The sequence below is a fragment of the Rhododendron vialii genome, chromosome 4a (assembly GCF_030253575.1).
Source record: "Rhododendron vialii isolate Sample 1 chromosome 4a, ASM3025357v1".
Classification (NCBI taxonomy): domain Eukaryota; kingdom Viridiplantae; phylum Streptophyta; class Magnoliopsida; order Ericales; family Ericaceae; genus Rhododendron; species Rhododendron vialii.
The window spans coordinates 8369881-8389476 of NC_080560.1; the positions used below are offsets into that span (position 1 = coordinate 8369881).

At 38.7% G+C, this 19596-nt stretch overlaps 1 protein-coding gene across 1 annotated transcript in view; it reads left to right on the forward strand.

Moving 5' to 3' along the window:
- Nucleotides 1-19596, forward strand: part of LOC131323043 (uncharacterized) — a 131135-nt gene that overhangs the window by 59703 nt on the left and 51836 nt on the right. The window contains exons 10-11 of the mRNA XM_058354656.1: nt 40-381; nt 3305-3646. Coding sequence (XP_058210639.1) covers nt 40-381; nt 3305-3646 — 684 coding nt within the window. The remainder of the gene's footprint in view (nt 1-39; nt 382-3304; nt 3647-19596) is intronic.

The window sequence follows — 19596 nt, forward strand, 5'->3', positions numbered from 1 at the left end:
CATTCACAGACGTATTGAGTTGTAAATAATTTTTTTTAGGTCGCTGTCCCTGTCATAGAGAAATTGTACATTGAATCCGTGCCTAAGGTTACAGAGATATGGTACAGACAAAATTTCCCGATAGCTGAAAAAGAAACAGAGTCATCCTTCAATCAATTGCGATCCATGGTTATCCAACGTTGCGACAAGCTGATGAACGTGGTAGGAGGTTGTCCAAAGATGGAACCAATAGTAACGGAGAAGCAAAGAGGATTAGAAGTTGATGATTATGTCACTCGTTTCCCTAAGCTAGTTTCTTTGAAGCTTAAGGATTTATTGAATCTCGAAAGTTTTTGCAGCCGCTCTATAAGATGCGAAGCACAATCCTTGTTCGACTACCAGGTACATTCTAACTCAGTAGAGTAAAGTTCATTTTTTTTATTGGCAAAGAAAAATGAAAAATTTTAAAATCAGCCCAATAGGCTGACAATAGTGAGTATATGAATGTGTATTAAAGGGTATAAAAAGTGCACAAAAATACGTATTTTTCTTGTATTTAAGTGTGTTTGTCGTCAGCCCAGTGGGCTGACAATAGCAAGACCGAAGAAAAATATATAAAGGGAAAAGAGAGTACAAAAGTACACAAGAAATAGAAAAGGAAAATAACAGTTCCAATTTAGTTACTATTTGTATAACCTATGGTACACACTCTCTATATATTCTCTTGGATTTGAGATAATCTAATCTTAATCGTTCAAGTTTTTAATTAAAAAAATGGCAATCTGTCTAACCGTTAATCCCTCACTCTTTTGTTGAGTTTTTTTCTCTTCTATCTTTAATGGGTATTCACATACGGTCCAATATCAATGTGGGTGGACTAGAAATTGGGTTTTTTAGGAATATATATTTTTACTTTCTAAACTATTATATTAGATTTAAAATTATGAAAACAATTGATTTTTTATTTTTTATTTTATTATTGTAATTTATTGATTATGTTCATATCTATTTGAACACATAATTATGTATGACTCTCGTATGTTAAAGAGTAGTAAAAAACCATAAAATAATATTTTTTTACCAACAATGCCATTATTATATTATTATAATAATTACGATCACTATGTATACATTATTTAATTTTCACAATAATGACCTACCAATATCAACCGTTTGATTTTGGAAGCGTTTGATGAATTTGATGAAACAATAAAATAATTTAAAAATAATTTAATTAACCAATATAGTCAGACTGTTCTATATGATCAAGATTTTGGTCCAATTTGATCAACATGACATTATTAAACTTTAACGTCTTTTGATACGTACTTGTCAAAATCCAATAATTTTTGATTTTAGTAACAATATTGAATATCGTAAGACTTGATATCCTAACAGTTTAGATCGATCATCCTAACGAAAAATTGAAAAACAAAACTTAAGTTAAAATTGGTCATACTTTTGACAGTCATGCTCAACCCATTTCTCCAGAAAGGTCGAACCCAAATCCTTATCTTGAGACAGTTGAATAACTAATTTTTTAGTGAACTCTCATTTTTCTACGAAAAATTGGAGGAATTTTGATTTTTTGAATTAAACTTTTTAGAGAGAGAATTTGATTTTGAGAAATATTTTGAGAGGAAATTGTAGTTGAATTCAAAAATTTGGGTATAATACTTACTTTTTGGTAAATTTTTTGGATGAATTTTTTGAGTGAGAATTTCGTTTTTAGTTTAAATTTTTGAGGTATTGTATAGGAAAAAAATTAAAATTTCAAAAAATTATATGGAATCCCATTCGATAACATCAGCATCGCCATGAGCACTGATATGTACGCAAAGCTTATATTAGTGAACTATTTAAGCGCGTAGAGAGATAAAGCGTATATTAGGTTTTAGATGGCTTTATATGCAGGCGCACAACACTAGACATGTATGATAATGGAAATTCTACTCTTCAAAAAAAAAAAAAAAAGAGAGAAGGAAAAATTCTACTCAAACTTAATAAAGTTAGGGGAAATGTACCAACTTTTTTGTGGTCAAATATTCCATTTTGGGTGGTCTTTTAATAAGTGCCTATTTTGATTAGTTAGTGGGTAAAAGTTGGTTTCTATTTTTCCATTATGATTGGATTTCTTTTTGAAAAGTTCGACGATAATTGTGCAATGATGGTATCTCCATAAAGGACAATTATTGAAAGTTAGAATGTGTAAAGTGTAGTGAGGATATCTTCAAAATAAGTTGGATTTACGAAGTTTGACAATTAAAAATGGACGTAACCAGTAGTTTCTATTTTTGTCAGTCAAATGAATACACTCCCTTCGTCCGGATTTAATTGTCCCTAATTCTTTTCTAACCGGCTAAAAAACGGGTTATATCTTTGAATCCGTAATGAATTTCATATCGAATATAGATCTTGTTTGATAGATCTCGATTAGTTCTAGAATACAATGTTTTCAAAATCACGTAAAACATTTTAAATTTGAAGATATAATCGATTGAAAAATGACACGAACTCCAAAAAAAGACTATTAAATCTGGACGGAGGGAGTATTAACTAATTAATGCAAAATGAGAAAACACACAAGGCAGTCGATGTTTTTCACCCAAACCCAAACTTACGCCTGAAACACATTCTGCCGAAAACTTATAGCTAAAATTAGCAGTCTCAACAATGATAAACTAGTGCTAGCCAAAGACAAAAACACAACAAATATCCACCGATTAGATAGATTCCAATCAACTACAAACCCACCAATAGTGAACTCAAAATATTACAGATCTACCAAGCCACCACGAGTTATCCCACCAAAGACTAATTCATGTAGGGTTAGAGCACTGTTGATAATGATACAATTGTGAAGCAACATCGTATTGCATGAAGAACCAGATCTGTAGACGAAATATTCGTCCAAACACGAAACAGATTACTCTCGCAAAACCAAGAGACATAATTCTCACATACGAACGACACAACAAGTCGTTGATCTGAAGAGACAGGAGTATAGATTAAAGAAATACTAGAGTATAGAAGAAGCAATTTAGAATGAGAACCGTGGCCCTCCTTCGCACCACTGTAGGGTATCGAAATCTAGAGAAGAAAACTAAGTTTTCAATAGAGTCACCGATGTAGTAAATTGTTAATTCGTAATTGTCTTTCGAATTCGGTTGCATGCGTGCCATTGTTAGTAAATAGATAGTTAGGCTACCTAGTAGAGATCTTTGTGACATTTTGAATTCTGTTTTTGCTAGCATTTGCCCATTGAACATTAACAGCCTTTTATTGCATTTCACAAACGGATTGAGTTGTAAACAACTTTTTTCAGGTCGCTTTCCCTGTCTTAGAAACTTTGAACATTGAATCCGTGCCTAAGGTAACAGAGATATGGTACAAACAAAATTTTCTGATACCTGAAAAAGAAACAGAGTCATCCTTCAATCAATTGCGGTCCATGGAGATCCAACATTGCGACAAGCTGATGAACGTGGTAGGAGGTTGTCCAAAGATGGAATCAATAGTAACGGAGAAGCAAAAAGGATTAGAAGTTGATGATTATGTCATTCGTTTCCCTAAGCTAGAGCTTTTGACGCTTATGGATTTACTGAATCTCAAGAGTTTTTGCAGCCGCTCTATACGATGCGAAGCACAACCCTTGCTCGACCACCAGGTACATTCTAACTCTGTAGCTTAATGTTCATTTTTTGATCGGCAAAGAAAATAATATATATAAAGGAAAAGAGAGTACGAAAGGATACAAGAAAGAGGAAAGGAAAATAACAGTTCCAATTTAGTTACTATTTGTATATAAAACAGAATTGAACATCTTCGTTCGATCCAAATCTGAATAAGGGCGGAATGAGTTCAATCATCAATGAAAATATGGTAACAATACTAGTCTAGCATAGTAGCTCAATTTTCAAATAGGCAAGACTTTCTCTCTCTAGGTGATTTGCAGCTTGCTTTCCGCCACTTGGGCTAGCCTATGTTGCCTATGGGCTGGTTCTTCAGCATGGCCTATGTTGTCTATAGGCCTTGCTTTTCAGGGTTTGTGTTGGATTTCGCTTTGGGCTTTATTGTTGTATTTGGGTTGCAGGTTATTTATAGGCCTTCTTGTTATATTTTTACCTGTATAGACCCTTTAGGTGTTCTGGGATAGGCTCTTTGGGTGTTTTCTTTATTAGTTTCTTGCCAACAAGGGCTGTTTCTTATCCTTTCCTCTTCTATTAATAAAATTTCTTCTTCGCTGTTCAAAAAAAACAGTACTAGTCTAGCATTCAGGCAGAATATGTACAAGTTGTGCTTTTAAATTTTTCTGGTTGTGTTCAAATATTAATCCAATTGTGAACTGAAAATTATGTTGAAGTCGAACATTTTATTGCCTACCGTGACTTGCAGCTAATACTATATCATATTAGGGGGTTACTTTTTGGCATGATTGCATATTATTTGACGACCAAGGATTAATCCCTTCCCCTTTATCTCTGTTTTCGTGGTTTTAGAAATTAAAATTATTTGAATACTGGATCATTGCTGTTCATAAACCAATCCATAATTGAATGTTTCCCAGCTCCTAATAGTTGTAGTTACCAATATATTACCGAATTTTGGGATGCTATAGGCCGCCCCCGCCTGCCTTACAGCATCCCCAGGTCCTATCTTATCGACTCTTTAATCAACAATTCTTCCACAGCCATTTTAGAAAATGAGTTTTTAATACTTTTTAATTTGGTTGATTATGGCCATTGCCTAAAAAATACAGTATTTATTGACATACATACGTACGTGTAGCGGTGTAGGTTTCTTTCTTTCTTTCTTTCTTTCTTTCTATTTTTTGTCGGCAAACGAATGTTTTTATAAATCTCGAAGGGTTACATCGAGTAGGTTACATCTTAGCTCAAAGAGCCAAGGTACAACAGGTCATACAAAACATACAAACAAAAACAACGCATCCAACAAACGGTTGAATGACGCACCTAAGGGTTAAGTTACAACTTTACTTTCCAAATACCATCTAGGAACACCTTAAAATCCTCCACAGTATATACTTTGATATTGAATTTTGCCTTCATCCACATCGCGACCATTATTTTTGTTGGGAATGCCTTGTATTCTTTAGTCCCACATTGGTTAATTATGTTGTTTCCGTTTTTTTAGCCTATTATAAATAGGGCTTTTGGGAAACTTCTAAAGTATCTTTTGGGCTTTCATATTGTGGCCTTTCTAGAGTTACGGATTATAGCCGGCTCTTTGTATCTCTTCTTCACATTGGTTAGTAAATCCCCTCTCTCCTCGCCCGTGGACGTACCCATCTTGGGGAACCACGTATATCTTGTGTCTTTGTGAGTTCTTGTTTAGTTTTCAATTTCTTGTTCTTAGTTTGCATTCATAGCGTTCGTTACAACAAACTGGTATCAGAGCCTTAGGTTGTAAAAAATAAGGTTTCGCTTCCGATTGTGGCTATGGCAGCTAAATTCGAGATTGCGAAGTTTGATGGGCAGAGCAGCAGTTTCAGTCTTTGGAGAGTAAAGATGAAGGCGTTGTTAACCCAACAAGGATTGCACAAAGCTTTGTTAGGCAAGACTAGTTCTGGAATCAAAGAGGAAGATTGGGATGATACGGATGCCAAAGCTCTGAGTTCTATTCAGTTGAGTCTGGCAGATGACGTTCTTCGTGAGGTGGAAGAAGAAACTTCAGCAGCAGGAATCTGGCTGAAGTTGGAAGGCATATATATCATGAAGTCGCTCACCGACAGGTTATATCTCAAACAACGTCTTTATACGTTTCATATGCAAGAAGGTATACCTGTTAAGGATCATTTAGACGAGTTCAATCGTATTATTATGGATCTGAAAAATATTGATAGTAAAATTGAGGATAGGGACCAAGCCCTAATTTTGCTATGATCTTTACCACTTTTTGTATGAGCACTTTGTTACAACCCTATTATATGACAAAGACACGACATCCATGGAGGATGTTAAGGCCAGCCTATATTCGAAAGAATTGAGGAAAAAAGTGTCAGGTGAGGGTGATGGACATGCGGAGAGTTTGTTTTTTAGGGGAAGAACAACAGGAAGGGAGGAGTCGAGTAATAGGGGAAGATCCAAGTCATCAAGTAAGAAGAAGGGAAAGTGCAATGATTGCAAGAAACCCGGGCACTGGAAAAGTGACTGTTTAAAACTCAAGGAGAAGGAAAAAAAAGACCAGAAATGGGATAAAGTAATTGCTGAAATTGCTGAAAGTTCAGATGAGTCAGATAATGTGTTATCAGTTACAGAGGGCGATTCTCGCTCTAATGCCGAGTGGGTTCTAGATTCTGGATGTTCATACCATATGTGTTCGCATAGAGAGTGGTTTTCTATTTATGAGGCAATCAATGGTGGTACAGTTTTGATAGGCAACAACATGGCCTGTAAGACTGTTGGTTCGAGAACGATTCAGCTTAGAATGCATGACGGTATTGTTAGGACTTTATCTGAGTTCGACATGTTCCGGATTTGAAGAAAAATCTTATCTCCCTAGGTGCTCTTGATTCTCATGCTTGCAAATTCCTCGGTGAAGGTGGAGTTTTGAAAGTCTCAAGGGGTGCATTAGTACTGATGAAGGATCAGAAGCGTGGTAACCTCTATACACTCTAGGACAGTACATTTATAGGTGTTGCAGCAACGGTTGCTTCATCCAAGGTTTCAGATTCAGACTTGACTCATTTGTGGCATATGCGCCTTGGGCATATGAGCGAGAGGGGGATGACAGTTTTGAGCAAACAGGGTTTGCTATGTGGCCAGAAAATTGAGAAGCTGGATTTTCTGTGAGTATTGTGTTTATGGCAAGCAGTGCAAGGTAAAATTCAGTACGTTGTTCATCGCACCAAAGGCACGATGGATTATTTTCACTCGGATCTTTGGGGCCCCGCAGAGGTAACTTCTAAAGGTGATTTTCGCTATTTTATGAGTATTATCGATGATTTCTCTCGTAAAGTTTGGGTGTATATGTTGAAACATATGAGTGATGCATTTAATACATTCAAACGGTTTAAAACTTTGATTGAGAATCAGATTGGTAAGAAAATAAAATGTTTGAGATCAGATAATGGTATGGAGTTTTGTCTTGGCGAGTTTGATAGGTTTTGCAGTGATGAGAGCATTGTGAGGCATCACGCAGTGAGAAAAACCCTTCAGCAGAATGGTGTGGCTGAACGAATGAACAGGACTCTTTTGGAAAAGGCACGTTGTATGTTGTCCAATTCCAGATTGGGCAAAGAATTTTGGGCTGAAGCCGTTTCCACAACATGCTATTTGGTGAACAGGTCTCTGTCAACTACTATTTAGTGTAAGACTCCGTTTGAGGTATGGTCAGGTCATCCAGCTAATTATTCTGTGTTGCGTGTTTTTGGGTGTCCAGCTTACGCTCATGTGAATGAGAGTAAATTGGAGCCACGGGCCAAGAAGTGTATTTTCTTGGGTTATGCAGCAGGTGTCAAAGGGTACAGGTTATTGTGCTCTGATGATTTATAGTTTTTGATCAGTAAGGATGTGACTTTCGATGAAAATTATCTGATTAAGGGGTCTAAGCAGGTTGATGATATAGTTCAAGAATAGAGTGTTCGAAAGCAGGTGGAGTTTTTGAGTGAATCTTCCGACTCAGGGAAGAAGCACATTGAACAGCCAATTGAAGAGGAGTTCAAGAGTTCAGACACAGAGGTTGATGCGTTAGTTGAGCAACTGCGCACTATTGCTAAAGATATGCCAAGGAGGGAGATTCAGCCTCCTGAAAGGTATTCGGCTTATTCTGAGATGGTGGCCTATGCTTTATCAGTTGTTGAAACAGTTGAGTATAAAGAGACTTCAAGCTATAGGGAAGCTGTTTTGAGTGCTGAGTCTGCACAGTGGTTTGTTGCTATGAATGAGGAGATTGAGTCTCTTCAAAAGAATCAGACATGGAAGTTAGTAGAACCGCTAAAAGGGAAGAGGATTGTTGGATGTAAGTGGGTTTTCAAGCACAAACCAGGTATTCTAGGTGTAGAAGACGCTCGGTTTAAAGCTCGGCTAGTGGCGAAAGGATACAGCCAGAAGGAGGGTGTTGACTACAATGAGGTATTTTCACCAGTTGTAAAACATAGTTCCATTCGCACTTTACTTGCTATTGTTGCATGTTATGATCTTGAGTTAGAGCAACTTGATGTCAAAACTGCGTTTTTGCAGGGCGAGTTTGAGAAACAGATTTATATGTGTCAGCTTGAGGGATTTGTTATTTCTGGTAAGGAGGATCACGTTTGTTTACTTCGTAAGTCTTTGTATGGCCTCAAACAATCCCCTAGGGAGTGGTATAAACGGTTTGATACTTTTATGATAAGCCAGTCATATTCAAGAGTGAGTATGACAGTTATGTGTATTTTCGAAAACTTCCAGATGGTTCATTTGTTTATCTACTGTTGTATGTTGATGATATGCTTATTGCTGCCAAGAGTGTATCAGAAATCAATCGGTTGAAACAACAGTTAGGTGGTGAATTTGAGATGAAAGATTTGGGTGCGGCAAAACGTATTTTGGGTATGGAGATTTGCAGAGATCGAGTAGCTGGCAAACTATTTTTAAATCAGAAGTCTTATGTTCTTAAAGTGCTTGAGCACTTTGCCATGCAGAACTCGAAGCCAGTCAGTACCCCTTTGGCAGCACGCTTTCGACTTTCAGCTGAGTTGTCACCACAGTCGGAGGATGAGGAGAAGTATATGTCTCAGGTTCCATATTCGTGCGCAATTGGGAGCCTTATGTACGCCATGGTATGTACTCGTCCTGATATTTCACATGCAGCTAGTGTCGTTAGTCGTTATATGGGGCATCCAGGAAAGGCACATTGGGAGGCTGTGAAATGGATACTACGGTATTTGTGCGGAACTGCAGGTGTTGGTCTATTGTTTGGGGTTGCCAAATCTGGTGATCATGCTGTTGGTTATGTTGATTCGGATTTTGCCGGTGACTACGATAAGAGGAGGTCTCTAACAGGTTATGTTTTTACTCTGTCCGGAAGTGCCATTAGTTGGAAAACTACTTTACAGGCTACAGTTGCGCTGTCTACAACAGAAGCAGAGCATATGGCCATTGCTGAAGCTGTGAAAAAGGCATTGTGGATGAGAGGTTTGCTTTGTGAGCTTGGTCTTGCACAGGGTATGAGTTCAGTATTTTGTGATTCGCAGAGTGCTATATATTTGACTAAAAATCTGATGTATCATGAGAGAACCAAGCATATCGATGTCAGGTATCACTTCGTTCGGGATATCATCTCACAGAAACAAGTTGAGGTGAAGAAAGTGGGTATGACAGATAACCCAGCAGATATGTTGACTAAATCGGTTCCGGTTGCCAAGTTCAAGCATTGCTTGAGCTTGCTTGGTATTTTGCAATTGATCGCCCCTCAGGGGCATTTGGCGAGTGAGAGGTTAGAAGGGGAGAGCTATATTTGGTGATTTGGTTCAATGGAATTCAAGTCAAGGTGGAGAATTGTTAGGAATGCCTTGTATTCTTTAGTCCCACATTGGTTAATTATGTTGTTCCCGTTTTTGTAGCCTATTATAAATAGGGCTTTTGGGGGACTTCTAGGAATTATCTTTTGGGCTTTCATATTGTGGCATTTCTAGAGTTATGAATTATAGCCAGCTTTTTGTATCTCTTCTTCACGTTGGTTAGTGAGTCCTCTCTCTCCTCGCACGTGGACGTACCCATCTTGGGGAACCACGTATATCTTGTGTCTTTGTGATTTCTTGTTTAGTTTTCAATTTCTCGTTCTTAGCTTGCATTCATAGCGTTCGTTACAACAATTTTGACTAGGTCCCCCACCTCCCAAGCCTGAGTTGATGCGTTCTTGAACACGTATTCATTCCTAACCAGCCATAAGGACCACAGAGTAGCATAAAAGCACGCTTCCCATATATGTCTCTCCAGATTATGGAACCCATGAGCAAACCACCAAGTAGCTAATTAGTCTAGTACCGTGTATGGACACACCCACTTGACGTTCCACCACTCCATAATTACCGACGACACTACCCAAGAGAACCAGCAATGGAGAAACAAGTGGTGAGTGTTTCAATGTGCACGGAACAGAAAGGCACAGAGCTTGTTGAATTAAATTTGCTTATCAAGTTTCTACTGAGAAGTGGAAACCTGGTAGCCACTTTCTCCTTAATAGCCATTCACACAAAGATTTCCACCTTTGGGGGGCTTAAGTTCTTCCAGAGTGAATTGATAAGCACCCAAGATTGTATAATCTTGGTGCTCAAATCCTCCAAATTGCGGCATTTATATGTTTAAGTGGCTATTTTTGTTAGATATTGCGCAGAAGGTATTTTTGTAAGCGTTTCAGGTAAAATGCGAGAATAAGGCGTAGTTTGACGCCAAGGATAGCCTTCGAAGGTAACCGAGCACTCGAGGCCATGAGGTGCTGTGCCACCTAGTCCCACGAGTCAAGTGACGATGCCCCGGGGGATGCCCAGAGGTGTCAAAGGCAAGGAAGGAAGTCAACCTCTAAAATTTGCAATTTTTCATGATGTTATCGATACAAACTCATTAGGTTATCGATAACATTTGGTGATCTTGGTCCAGAAGCAGTCCAGCCTTGAAGGTATCAATAACATAGTTGGAAGTTATCGATACCATGCAACTATGGGGAATCTCAGTTTGAGGTTATTGATACCTTTCTTGATAGATATCGATAACATTGGTCTCCTGTATATATTTTTGCTGCCTTTTCAACTTTTCACTTATGGAATACTTGACACTTTTGGCAAGTTCAGGGATGTTTTTGTGGAGAGAGAGGCTGAGTTGTATAAATGCTCGTCTCTCTCCCCTTTAGTCATTACCTGGATACATTTCACTTTAAGTCTTTTTATTCCTAAGTTCCTCCATAGCTTTTCAAGCTTTTTAAGTTGTAATTTCTCAAGAACAATCCAAGGTATTTACGTTACGTTAAATTCTCGAGTATTAAAGTTGTTTGTATGCTTTGGATCCTTTATAATATCAAGTTTATTTCTAATTTTATCGGTTAAATCTTATGCCTAGATTTCTTACCATGCTTAGTTCTTTGAGTATGTGTGAGTAGTTGATTAGGTTTGGCCATGGGGTGAATAACGCCTCATGACTTTGGTTAATCTTGCATTTCTCAACTTGAGACTTGAGGTTCGGTTCGGTTTGGAAAATGAGAAGGGTTTGCCTTTTATGTAAGAAAACCTATCGATGTTAATCTCCGGTGATTATGTGCTTGCACACATGGTTCCGGAGCGATGTCTCGATTTGTGTTTGCCAAGAGAATGAAAGAACTCACTTGTTTTCCAAACTACACTTCTAGTCTTTATTGGTTTCATAGCTAAATCTTCCGGTTGATAGCCTATACCATGCGATTCAACTATGTTTTCGTTGAGAAGAGCTGGATGACTTAAGTTACGAGTGTTATGAACTTCTATGCCTTGTCGCCTGTTTAATTTAGTTCAAACTCATTTCTAGTCTTTTTCACAAGGGTTTTCTCCACCTTTCAAAGTAAAATCAAAAGTTGACCGCCTAAACGCCACAAATCCTTACATCTACAATCCGAATTAGCTATAGAGAATTTCTCTGTGGGTACAATCCCGAACTTTCTGGTTATTATGCTAACAACAACCTAGCCCTACGCTTGGGGTGATTCAACTTATTTCAATGGTTAGGTTGTGGCGAAGCATGAACCCAAGAGAGCATTGTTGGAATGGGAGGTCTATTCCCAATAGTAGAGACCTGGTACCCCAGTGAATATCTATACGCCAAACGTAGTCATTTCACATAGGGAACTCTGGGAGGAACTTCTGATCCTTAAAGCTAACGATTAAGATCCATGGTGCTTTGAGGGTGATTTTAACGAAATTAAGGTTGTATTTGAAAGGGTGGCATGCTTAGGAGTGGACAGAGGAATGAGAGACTTCATGGAGTTTTGTGACAATATGGAAGTTCTGGATTTACCTATGCTGGGCAGAAAGTTTACGTGGACTAATTACCAAAATCAGGCCATCCATAGCAGGTTGGATCGATTGTTGCTATCCCAAAATTTCCTTGACATGTTTAAGGTTCTATAATGGGGTCTTCCTAGACCCATCTCGGACCATTGTCCAATTATGCTATTGGATGATAATAGGGACTGGGGTCCAAAACCATTCAGGTTCATGGGCATGTGGCTTTCCCACCCCATTTGTTTGAAGGTAGCAAAAGAAACATGGGATGAGGTGCAGGTAAGTGGATGGACTGGTTTTACAATTGTTTAGAAGCTTAGAGCTGTCAAAGATAGATTATAACTCTGGAATAAGGAAGAGTTTGGAAACATTAATTGTGCCCTCGAATATACCGAAGCCAAACTTCATCATTTTGATACCCTAACTGAAGAAAGGCAACTGAATGAGGAGGAAAAAGCACTACGATGTTCAGCAAAGGCAGAATTTTGGAGACTTTCCAAGCTTTCAGAATCTCTTTGGAAACAAAAATCAAGAGTGAAGTGGCTGAAGTTGGGAGATAGGAATACCAGATTTTTCAAGTCACAGCAAACAACAGATTTAAGAGGAACTTGGTGGGGTCTGTGAACCTAAATGGGATGATGGTGGAGGATCTGGGAATGATCAAAGAAGTTGCAGTGGACTATTTTTGCAATAACTTTAAAGAAGATAGGACGATCAGGCTAGTACTGGAAGGAGTGTTCACCAGGAAACTAGATATGGGGGTAGCGAGGCAACTGGAGAAACAGTTTGAGGAAAAGGAGATACTGGCAGCTCTGAAAGGTTGTTGCAGCTTCAAAGCACCTGGGCCCGACGGGTTCAATTTCTCTTATGTAAAGAAAGGTTGGGACTTCTTGAAGGACACGGTCATTCAATTCTTTTCAGAGTTCCATGCTAATGGGAAGCTTACCAAAGGTATCAATTCCACCTTTGTTGCTTTGATTCCTAAGGTAGCTTGCCTGCTCTCATTTAAAGAGTTTAGGCCTATTAGCATGATTGGGTCGGTCTATAAGATTCTCTCTAAAGTCTTGGCAAATAGAATCAAAGAGCATATGCCTTCAATTATTGGAGAGGCCCAAGCTGCGTTCATTGGAGGGAAACAGATTTTAGATGGTGTCCTCATAGCCAATGACGTTATCCATACCTGGAAAAATAGTGCGCATGGGGGCTTTCTCTTAAAGCTCAATTTTGAAAAGGCCTATGATTGTGTTAACTGGAGCTTTCTGATTGATATGTTATTGAAGGTAGGATTTGGGGACAGATGGTGTAGGTGGATATTAGAATGCTGCTCATCAATGTCTATGTCGATATTGATCAACGGTTCAGCTACTAAGGAATTTTAAACACAAAAAGGACTTCGACAAGGGAATCCACTCTCACCTTTCCTGTTTAACATAGTGGCAGAGGGTCTCAACATAATGTTAGAAAGAGCTAAGGAAAGGAACATCATCAGAGGAACTACAGTGGGAATTAAAGTAATGGGGTGTGTATGTCCCCATTTACAGTTTGCAGATGATACCATCATATTTTGCAACAATGACCCAGAGGAGATGGCTAATATCAAAAGAATCCTAAGGTGTTTTCAATTAATGTCAGGTTTGAAAATCAACTTCTCTAAGAGCTCTCTTTATGGAGTGAATGTTCCATCTGAGGCGGCGATCTCTTTAGCTCAAGTTATGGGGTGCAAAGTGGAACAACTGCCTATTAAATACCTTAGGCTGCCATTGTGTCACGTCCTCGATTTTCAACATAAATAAATAATACATTTCAATAAAGAGCCTTGCGTATCATACATATTACCCAAAAGAGTTTTCCACCTATTTAATTTGCAAACAAGTCCCCATTTCTTAAACAATAGCAACCTTGGCACTACGGCCCAATTTAGCTTAGATACAAGTACAACGTGTTTAGAACATTATAAACTTTAGTCAAAAGATAACTCAAGAACTAATTAGTTACAAAGCCATCTTTAACCAAAAGTATGTCTATTACAAAGATGAATAAGTAACTAAAAGAGATTAGCTTCCAAAAATCTTCATGTCCAAGCACACCATAGCATGCAGTCTATTACCCGGCATTTGAACCTGAAAAGAAGGATTTTGTTGAGCTACACTAGCCCAGTAGGAAAATCTTTACTAGTCTTTTATGTAAACATGATGATAACTGCAAACGAAAAACGATAAGGAAACACAGCTCGGTAGGTGGTAATTAATCAACTTGTAAATGAGCCTCTATCTAGATTTAATGCATAGGTCACATGACACAAACAATTCAACAATCCGAACTCGACTCGCTAACCCAAACTCCCACCATCGGTATTTTCACCCTTTGCATTAATGTACAAGGCCACAAGGATTACTATGTTACCACCCCATGCGTCACGGTGATCCCTAACGACCCGGGTTATCGTATTACCATCCCTTGCGTTACAAGACCCCTCTAAGTCTCCGTATCACCACCCCTTGCGTTACGGGACTCCCTAAACCAACTTCCGACCCATTCGACTATTTTCTCATACAATATGTAAGCTAAGACTCACCCATGACCACATTCATAGATGAAACATCATACATTATGCCAACATCATCACAAATGCACCATGAACAATCATAAGTACCAATAATCTATAGAATACACTCTAACGACGTTTTAACTACATAATTTCTTATTCGGTTCTTGCTAACGGAAGACCAATGGAACGAGGATAGCATCGAATGGTCAAAGGAAGTCAATTAGACAAGCTTAAGATAGGTTAAGAGGCGTCCAAGAGGATTTAAAAGTGATCGGGGGTCAAAACAATCGACGGAGGGACAACAGGAGCAAAACTGGAGATAAGGCTGTGGTATCAATATGCACAAAAGCTGTATCGATACAATATTAACTGTCCAAAAAGATAAGCTTATTGTATCGATACGACGAGGCTTCGGGAAGCGATTCCAGCAGATTTTCAAGGCATGTACAACAACCAAAATCCAACAATCAAAGGCACGATTCTACACCAAATCAACATATAAACCTATAAAAGAGGTAAAGAAGTCCCTACCTCGCAACAATGGCCGAGATTCAAGCGTTTTTGAACGAGCCCTAGCCTCTCGAACTCCGAAACTCCGATTCAAGCTCAACCCAAGGATCTCCGAGCTTAAGAACGCGAATGGGAGGTCAGAAGGAGGTTGATTCTTGGAGATTTTGAGAGATAAGGTAAAGTTTTGAATGAGAGGAAAAGAGAGAGAGATAGCCGAATGAGAGAGGGAGGGGGACGGATGAGAGAGAGTGAGATATGGAGATATAATTATCTCCTACACTCTCACACACACTATATATACTAACTTATATGTAAATCACACATTCACCCCCCTCTAGTTTCTATTTCACCACCTCAATCCTCAATCTAATCAACCACCAATAAACCACTATTTCTCATTTCGACATTAATTAATCATTTTCAGTAATTAAATAAATTACGGGTCTCTACACATTGGGTGCAAATCTTGGAAGGGTCAAAACGTGGGAGCCTGTTATCGAAAGGTTTAATAAGATAATGAGTGTTTGGAGATCTCGTTTTATCTCGAAAGGGGGAAAGCTTACTCTCATAAACTCCAACACTTGGAATGTGCCTGTGTACTTTATGTCTCCATTTAAAATGCCGGTTGCAGTAGCGGGGAAGCTAGAGAAATGCAGAGACAATTTTTCTAGGGAGACTCTATTAACAAGAGGAAAATACAATTGGTTAGTTGGGACAAGATAGAGAGGAAGAAAGATAGTGGAGGTTTGGGGGTGAAGAGAATGCTATAGTAGAATCTTTTATCAAAATGAAAGACCTATGAACAATCACACTAGAAGCTTTGAAAAACGAATCATCCCAGATAATAAGCAGACCCCCAGAGGCACCCACAGAATTAGAGCACGCAAATTCCATGTTACTAGCAACCCATATTTTCTGTAGTACTGAACGATCCACGGATTCCAACTTAGTCTCCTGAACAAACAACATATCTAGTTTCCTCTTCTTAATAATTTTCGATAGAAATCTCTTTCTTACCATACTCCTCAAACCTCTAATATTCCAAGACAATATCAGCAAAAAATCGACAAGCCCAAAGATGTCACCACAATTAATCCCCTAGGTCAACTAATTACCCCTGCCCTCTCACGCATGAGAGCATCTTCCTTATTTTCAATCTTTATCATCTTTTTTAAAACTCTATCGTCATAAGGTAAGAATTTAACATTCAATTGAGAACCAACAGCCATGGTTGCCCTTACCTCGTCGATGATACATTGAGAACTTTGACTGAAATCAACAGAGGAAATTGATTCGGAATCCTCCTCCCCCTGGATGCCCAACAGTTCTTCCTAGATCTGGGTGAGGTTTGCCATTTGTCTTCGTCTTTTCCTTCTGCACTCTTTACTGTTGAGGTCCACCATAAGGTTGATGCTAGAAATTTGTGAGGTATGAGCTGCATCAAGAACCCTCAGGTTTGAGTGCTGTAAAATCGGATTTACAAATCTTTCCACCCTAGGCTGATAATGAGGGTATTATTGGGCTCCTCCTCAGTCCCTAGGGCCCGGTCCTGATGAGAGCCCACATCACCTACTCCTTTTATTTGTTGTGACCCAATAACTTCCTCTTCAGTAAATGACAGAAATCGGCCCACCAATTGGGCTTGGGGTCTCAAATCATGGGCCACCATATCCACATATTCCTCCACAGCAGATTCCAGTTCCCCTTCACGAGCCTTGTTTGGCGAGCTAGGAGGCATTAAATGCTTGCCAGCATTCTTCTGCTTAGGGCCCCAAACCTCGTCCTGAGCTGTCCCTATCCTCTGCCTCACCATCTCCTTTGCTACTATGTCCCTTCTGATACCTCACCTACCCCCCCTCTCTCATGGTTGGAATTTGAACATGGCTTTCCACATCATCATCTTCACCCCTCTTCTCCGCCATGACTGGACTCCGACCACCGTCAACCTGCAAATGCTCCCTCGTGGTGTAAACTTCACCCACTTCTGCATTGGATCAATCCATCTACCAATCTCCTATGGATATAAATATTAGAGGTGACAAATTAAACCCATACCTATCAACTAAAAAATAGACCCAATTCAACCCATCTATTAGCTGGGTCAGAATGGATCCAACCCATCTAACCCATTTATTAATTGGGCTTAATTGAATTTTAATTGGATCAACTTAAATGACTCAATAAGTCATGAATATAAATCAATAAAAAACCCCATTTACTCTGCTCGTTTCCCATTGTCAACACGTGATTCTCCTTTTTTCCTTCGGAGCTGAGACATGGCCTTTCTTTATTAGCTAAGTCAGAATGGGTCCAACCCATCTAACTTATTTATTAATTGGGCTTAATTGATTTTTAATTGGGTCAACTTAAATGACCCAATAAGTCATGAATATAACCCAATAAAAAACCCTATTTACTCTGCTCGTTTCTCATTGTCAACACGTGATTCTCCTTTCTTCTTCCTCATGCCGGAATATAAGAACACAAAACATGTCTCTAGCTTCGATTCTCTTATCTCTGTGTCTTTTTCAAAAAAAATAAGTTTCGATCGTAATTTTTTACTTTTTAGGTTCTTCACGTCATAAGGAAGCAATAATCTTAAAAAAATTGACGAAAAACTAACAAATGAGAAAAAAATTTGAATAAAGACAAAAAAAAAAAAGCCATTCGACTTATTTAGCCGAACAACCCCTTAGTCTATGTATTTACCCTTCTGCAAAGAAATGTTTCTTCTTATAGTTTTGCATAGGAAGTACAGAACAAATAAAAGCAATGGTAATATGGTAATTAAGGTCTCATTCGACTAAATAAGCTAATTGGTTTATTTTTTGTCTTTATTCAATTCTTTTTGGTATTTGTTAGTATTTCGTTAATTTTTTGAGGACTATTACATCGTCATGACAAGAGAAATTTAAAAAGTAAAAAATTACAATAGAAACTTTTTTTTTTAATAAAAACAAAAATAAGTCAATAAGTCAGTTTTTTCGTCTTTATTAAAAAAATTGAATTCCGATCGTATTTTTTTATTTTTTAGATTTCTCTTGTCATGACGATACAATAATCTCTAAAAAATTGACAAAAACTAACAAATATGAAAAAAAAATTAAATAAGAACAAAAAAATAAGACAATTGACTTATTAGCCGAACAGGGCCTAAAGTGTCATGGGTAATATGGTCATTTTATTAGTAGAGGGATAGTATGGTAATTTTTGTGTACATTGATATTTTAATCATTTTAAATTTTAGTATATAGTATTTAATTGGGCTAATGGGCGGGTCGGATTTACTTTTTATTTAATAAATGGATTGAGTTGGGTATGGGTAATTAGCCTCATAGTTAATGGGTCTAAATGGGTCAATGAGTCATTAAAGACCCAATCCACTTACAACTTGCCCAATTAGACCCAAACCCGTTCATTTGCTACCCCTAATAAATATAGGAGGATTCCTCCTCGACTAAAACCTCACACCGCACTCCCTGTACGTCCAATTGAATCCACTTTTCAATCCTTGAGGTCTCCACGGTAGCGATAAGGATTTTTCCTTTCGAAAATGCCAGATCCTTTAGAGTCTCCTAAGCCACCATAATAAAATGTCTCCACACCTCCCCAATACGTTTGAAAGTGTCAGCATTCCAAGAGTTAAGGGGAACCCCAGAGCAGCTTAACCACACAAACCATTCAAGGCTTGCTGGCTCCCCCTGCCAAGGTTTCGCTCTTTCAAACCACCGGTCCATTCACAGCCCCTTGAGCAAAGCATCTCTAGCGTCGCTGTCACGAAATATAATCAGAACTGACCTCCCCAAAGCTCGAAACTGGGCCTCCTCATTGTGCTCTTTACCAAAACTTCTCTTCAACATACTTAGCGGAACCGCCCTGTACATAACTGCCACCGTGCTCCGAAGTAGCCATCCGTTTCCAACACTATCACATTTGATAGTGATTTCTTGGTCCTTAGAAGGGCCTGGGCGAGAAGTCTCCCCCCTCAACACCTGGACAAAAGACCTTCCAGGAGATTTTGAAACCAATGAAACTCCCCATACCCATTTAAGATGCTACACCCTGCTCCATTAATGTTGCTGGTACTAGTTCCGCCATCCCTATCCCCGTGGAATCTAGACACCTTCGGTTTTAGGCCTTTCATCCTTGAGATCAAAGCAGTCCTCTTTGACAAACAACCGCTTGTCATCCACCCATACACCATTCAGTTTGGCGACTGCCATGCCAGCCGATACATGGCAGTCAAATCTAACAAACCCAAACTTACTACCAGTGCATTTACTTCTCTTCATCGGGATATGAGCATCCTTGACCACCCCAAACTTATTAAAAGTTCTTCCTAGCCAATGCATATCTCTTGCCTCTGAGAAGTTATCAACAAACAAAGTAAAAGTTTCCATTTCCTTTGGTCTCTTTCTAACATGGGTTCTGTGGTTCCGAATGACTGGAACCCATCCTCCATGGTCTCCATTCACCGCCATCCCACTCTCTCTCTCTCTCTCTCTCTCTCTCTCTCTCTCTCTCTCTCTCTCTCTCTCTCTCCATAAGAAACTCGTGTTCGCTAGCTGTACTTCTAGTTCTTCTTTCTTTC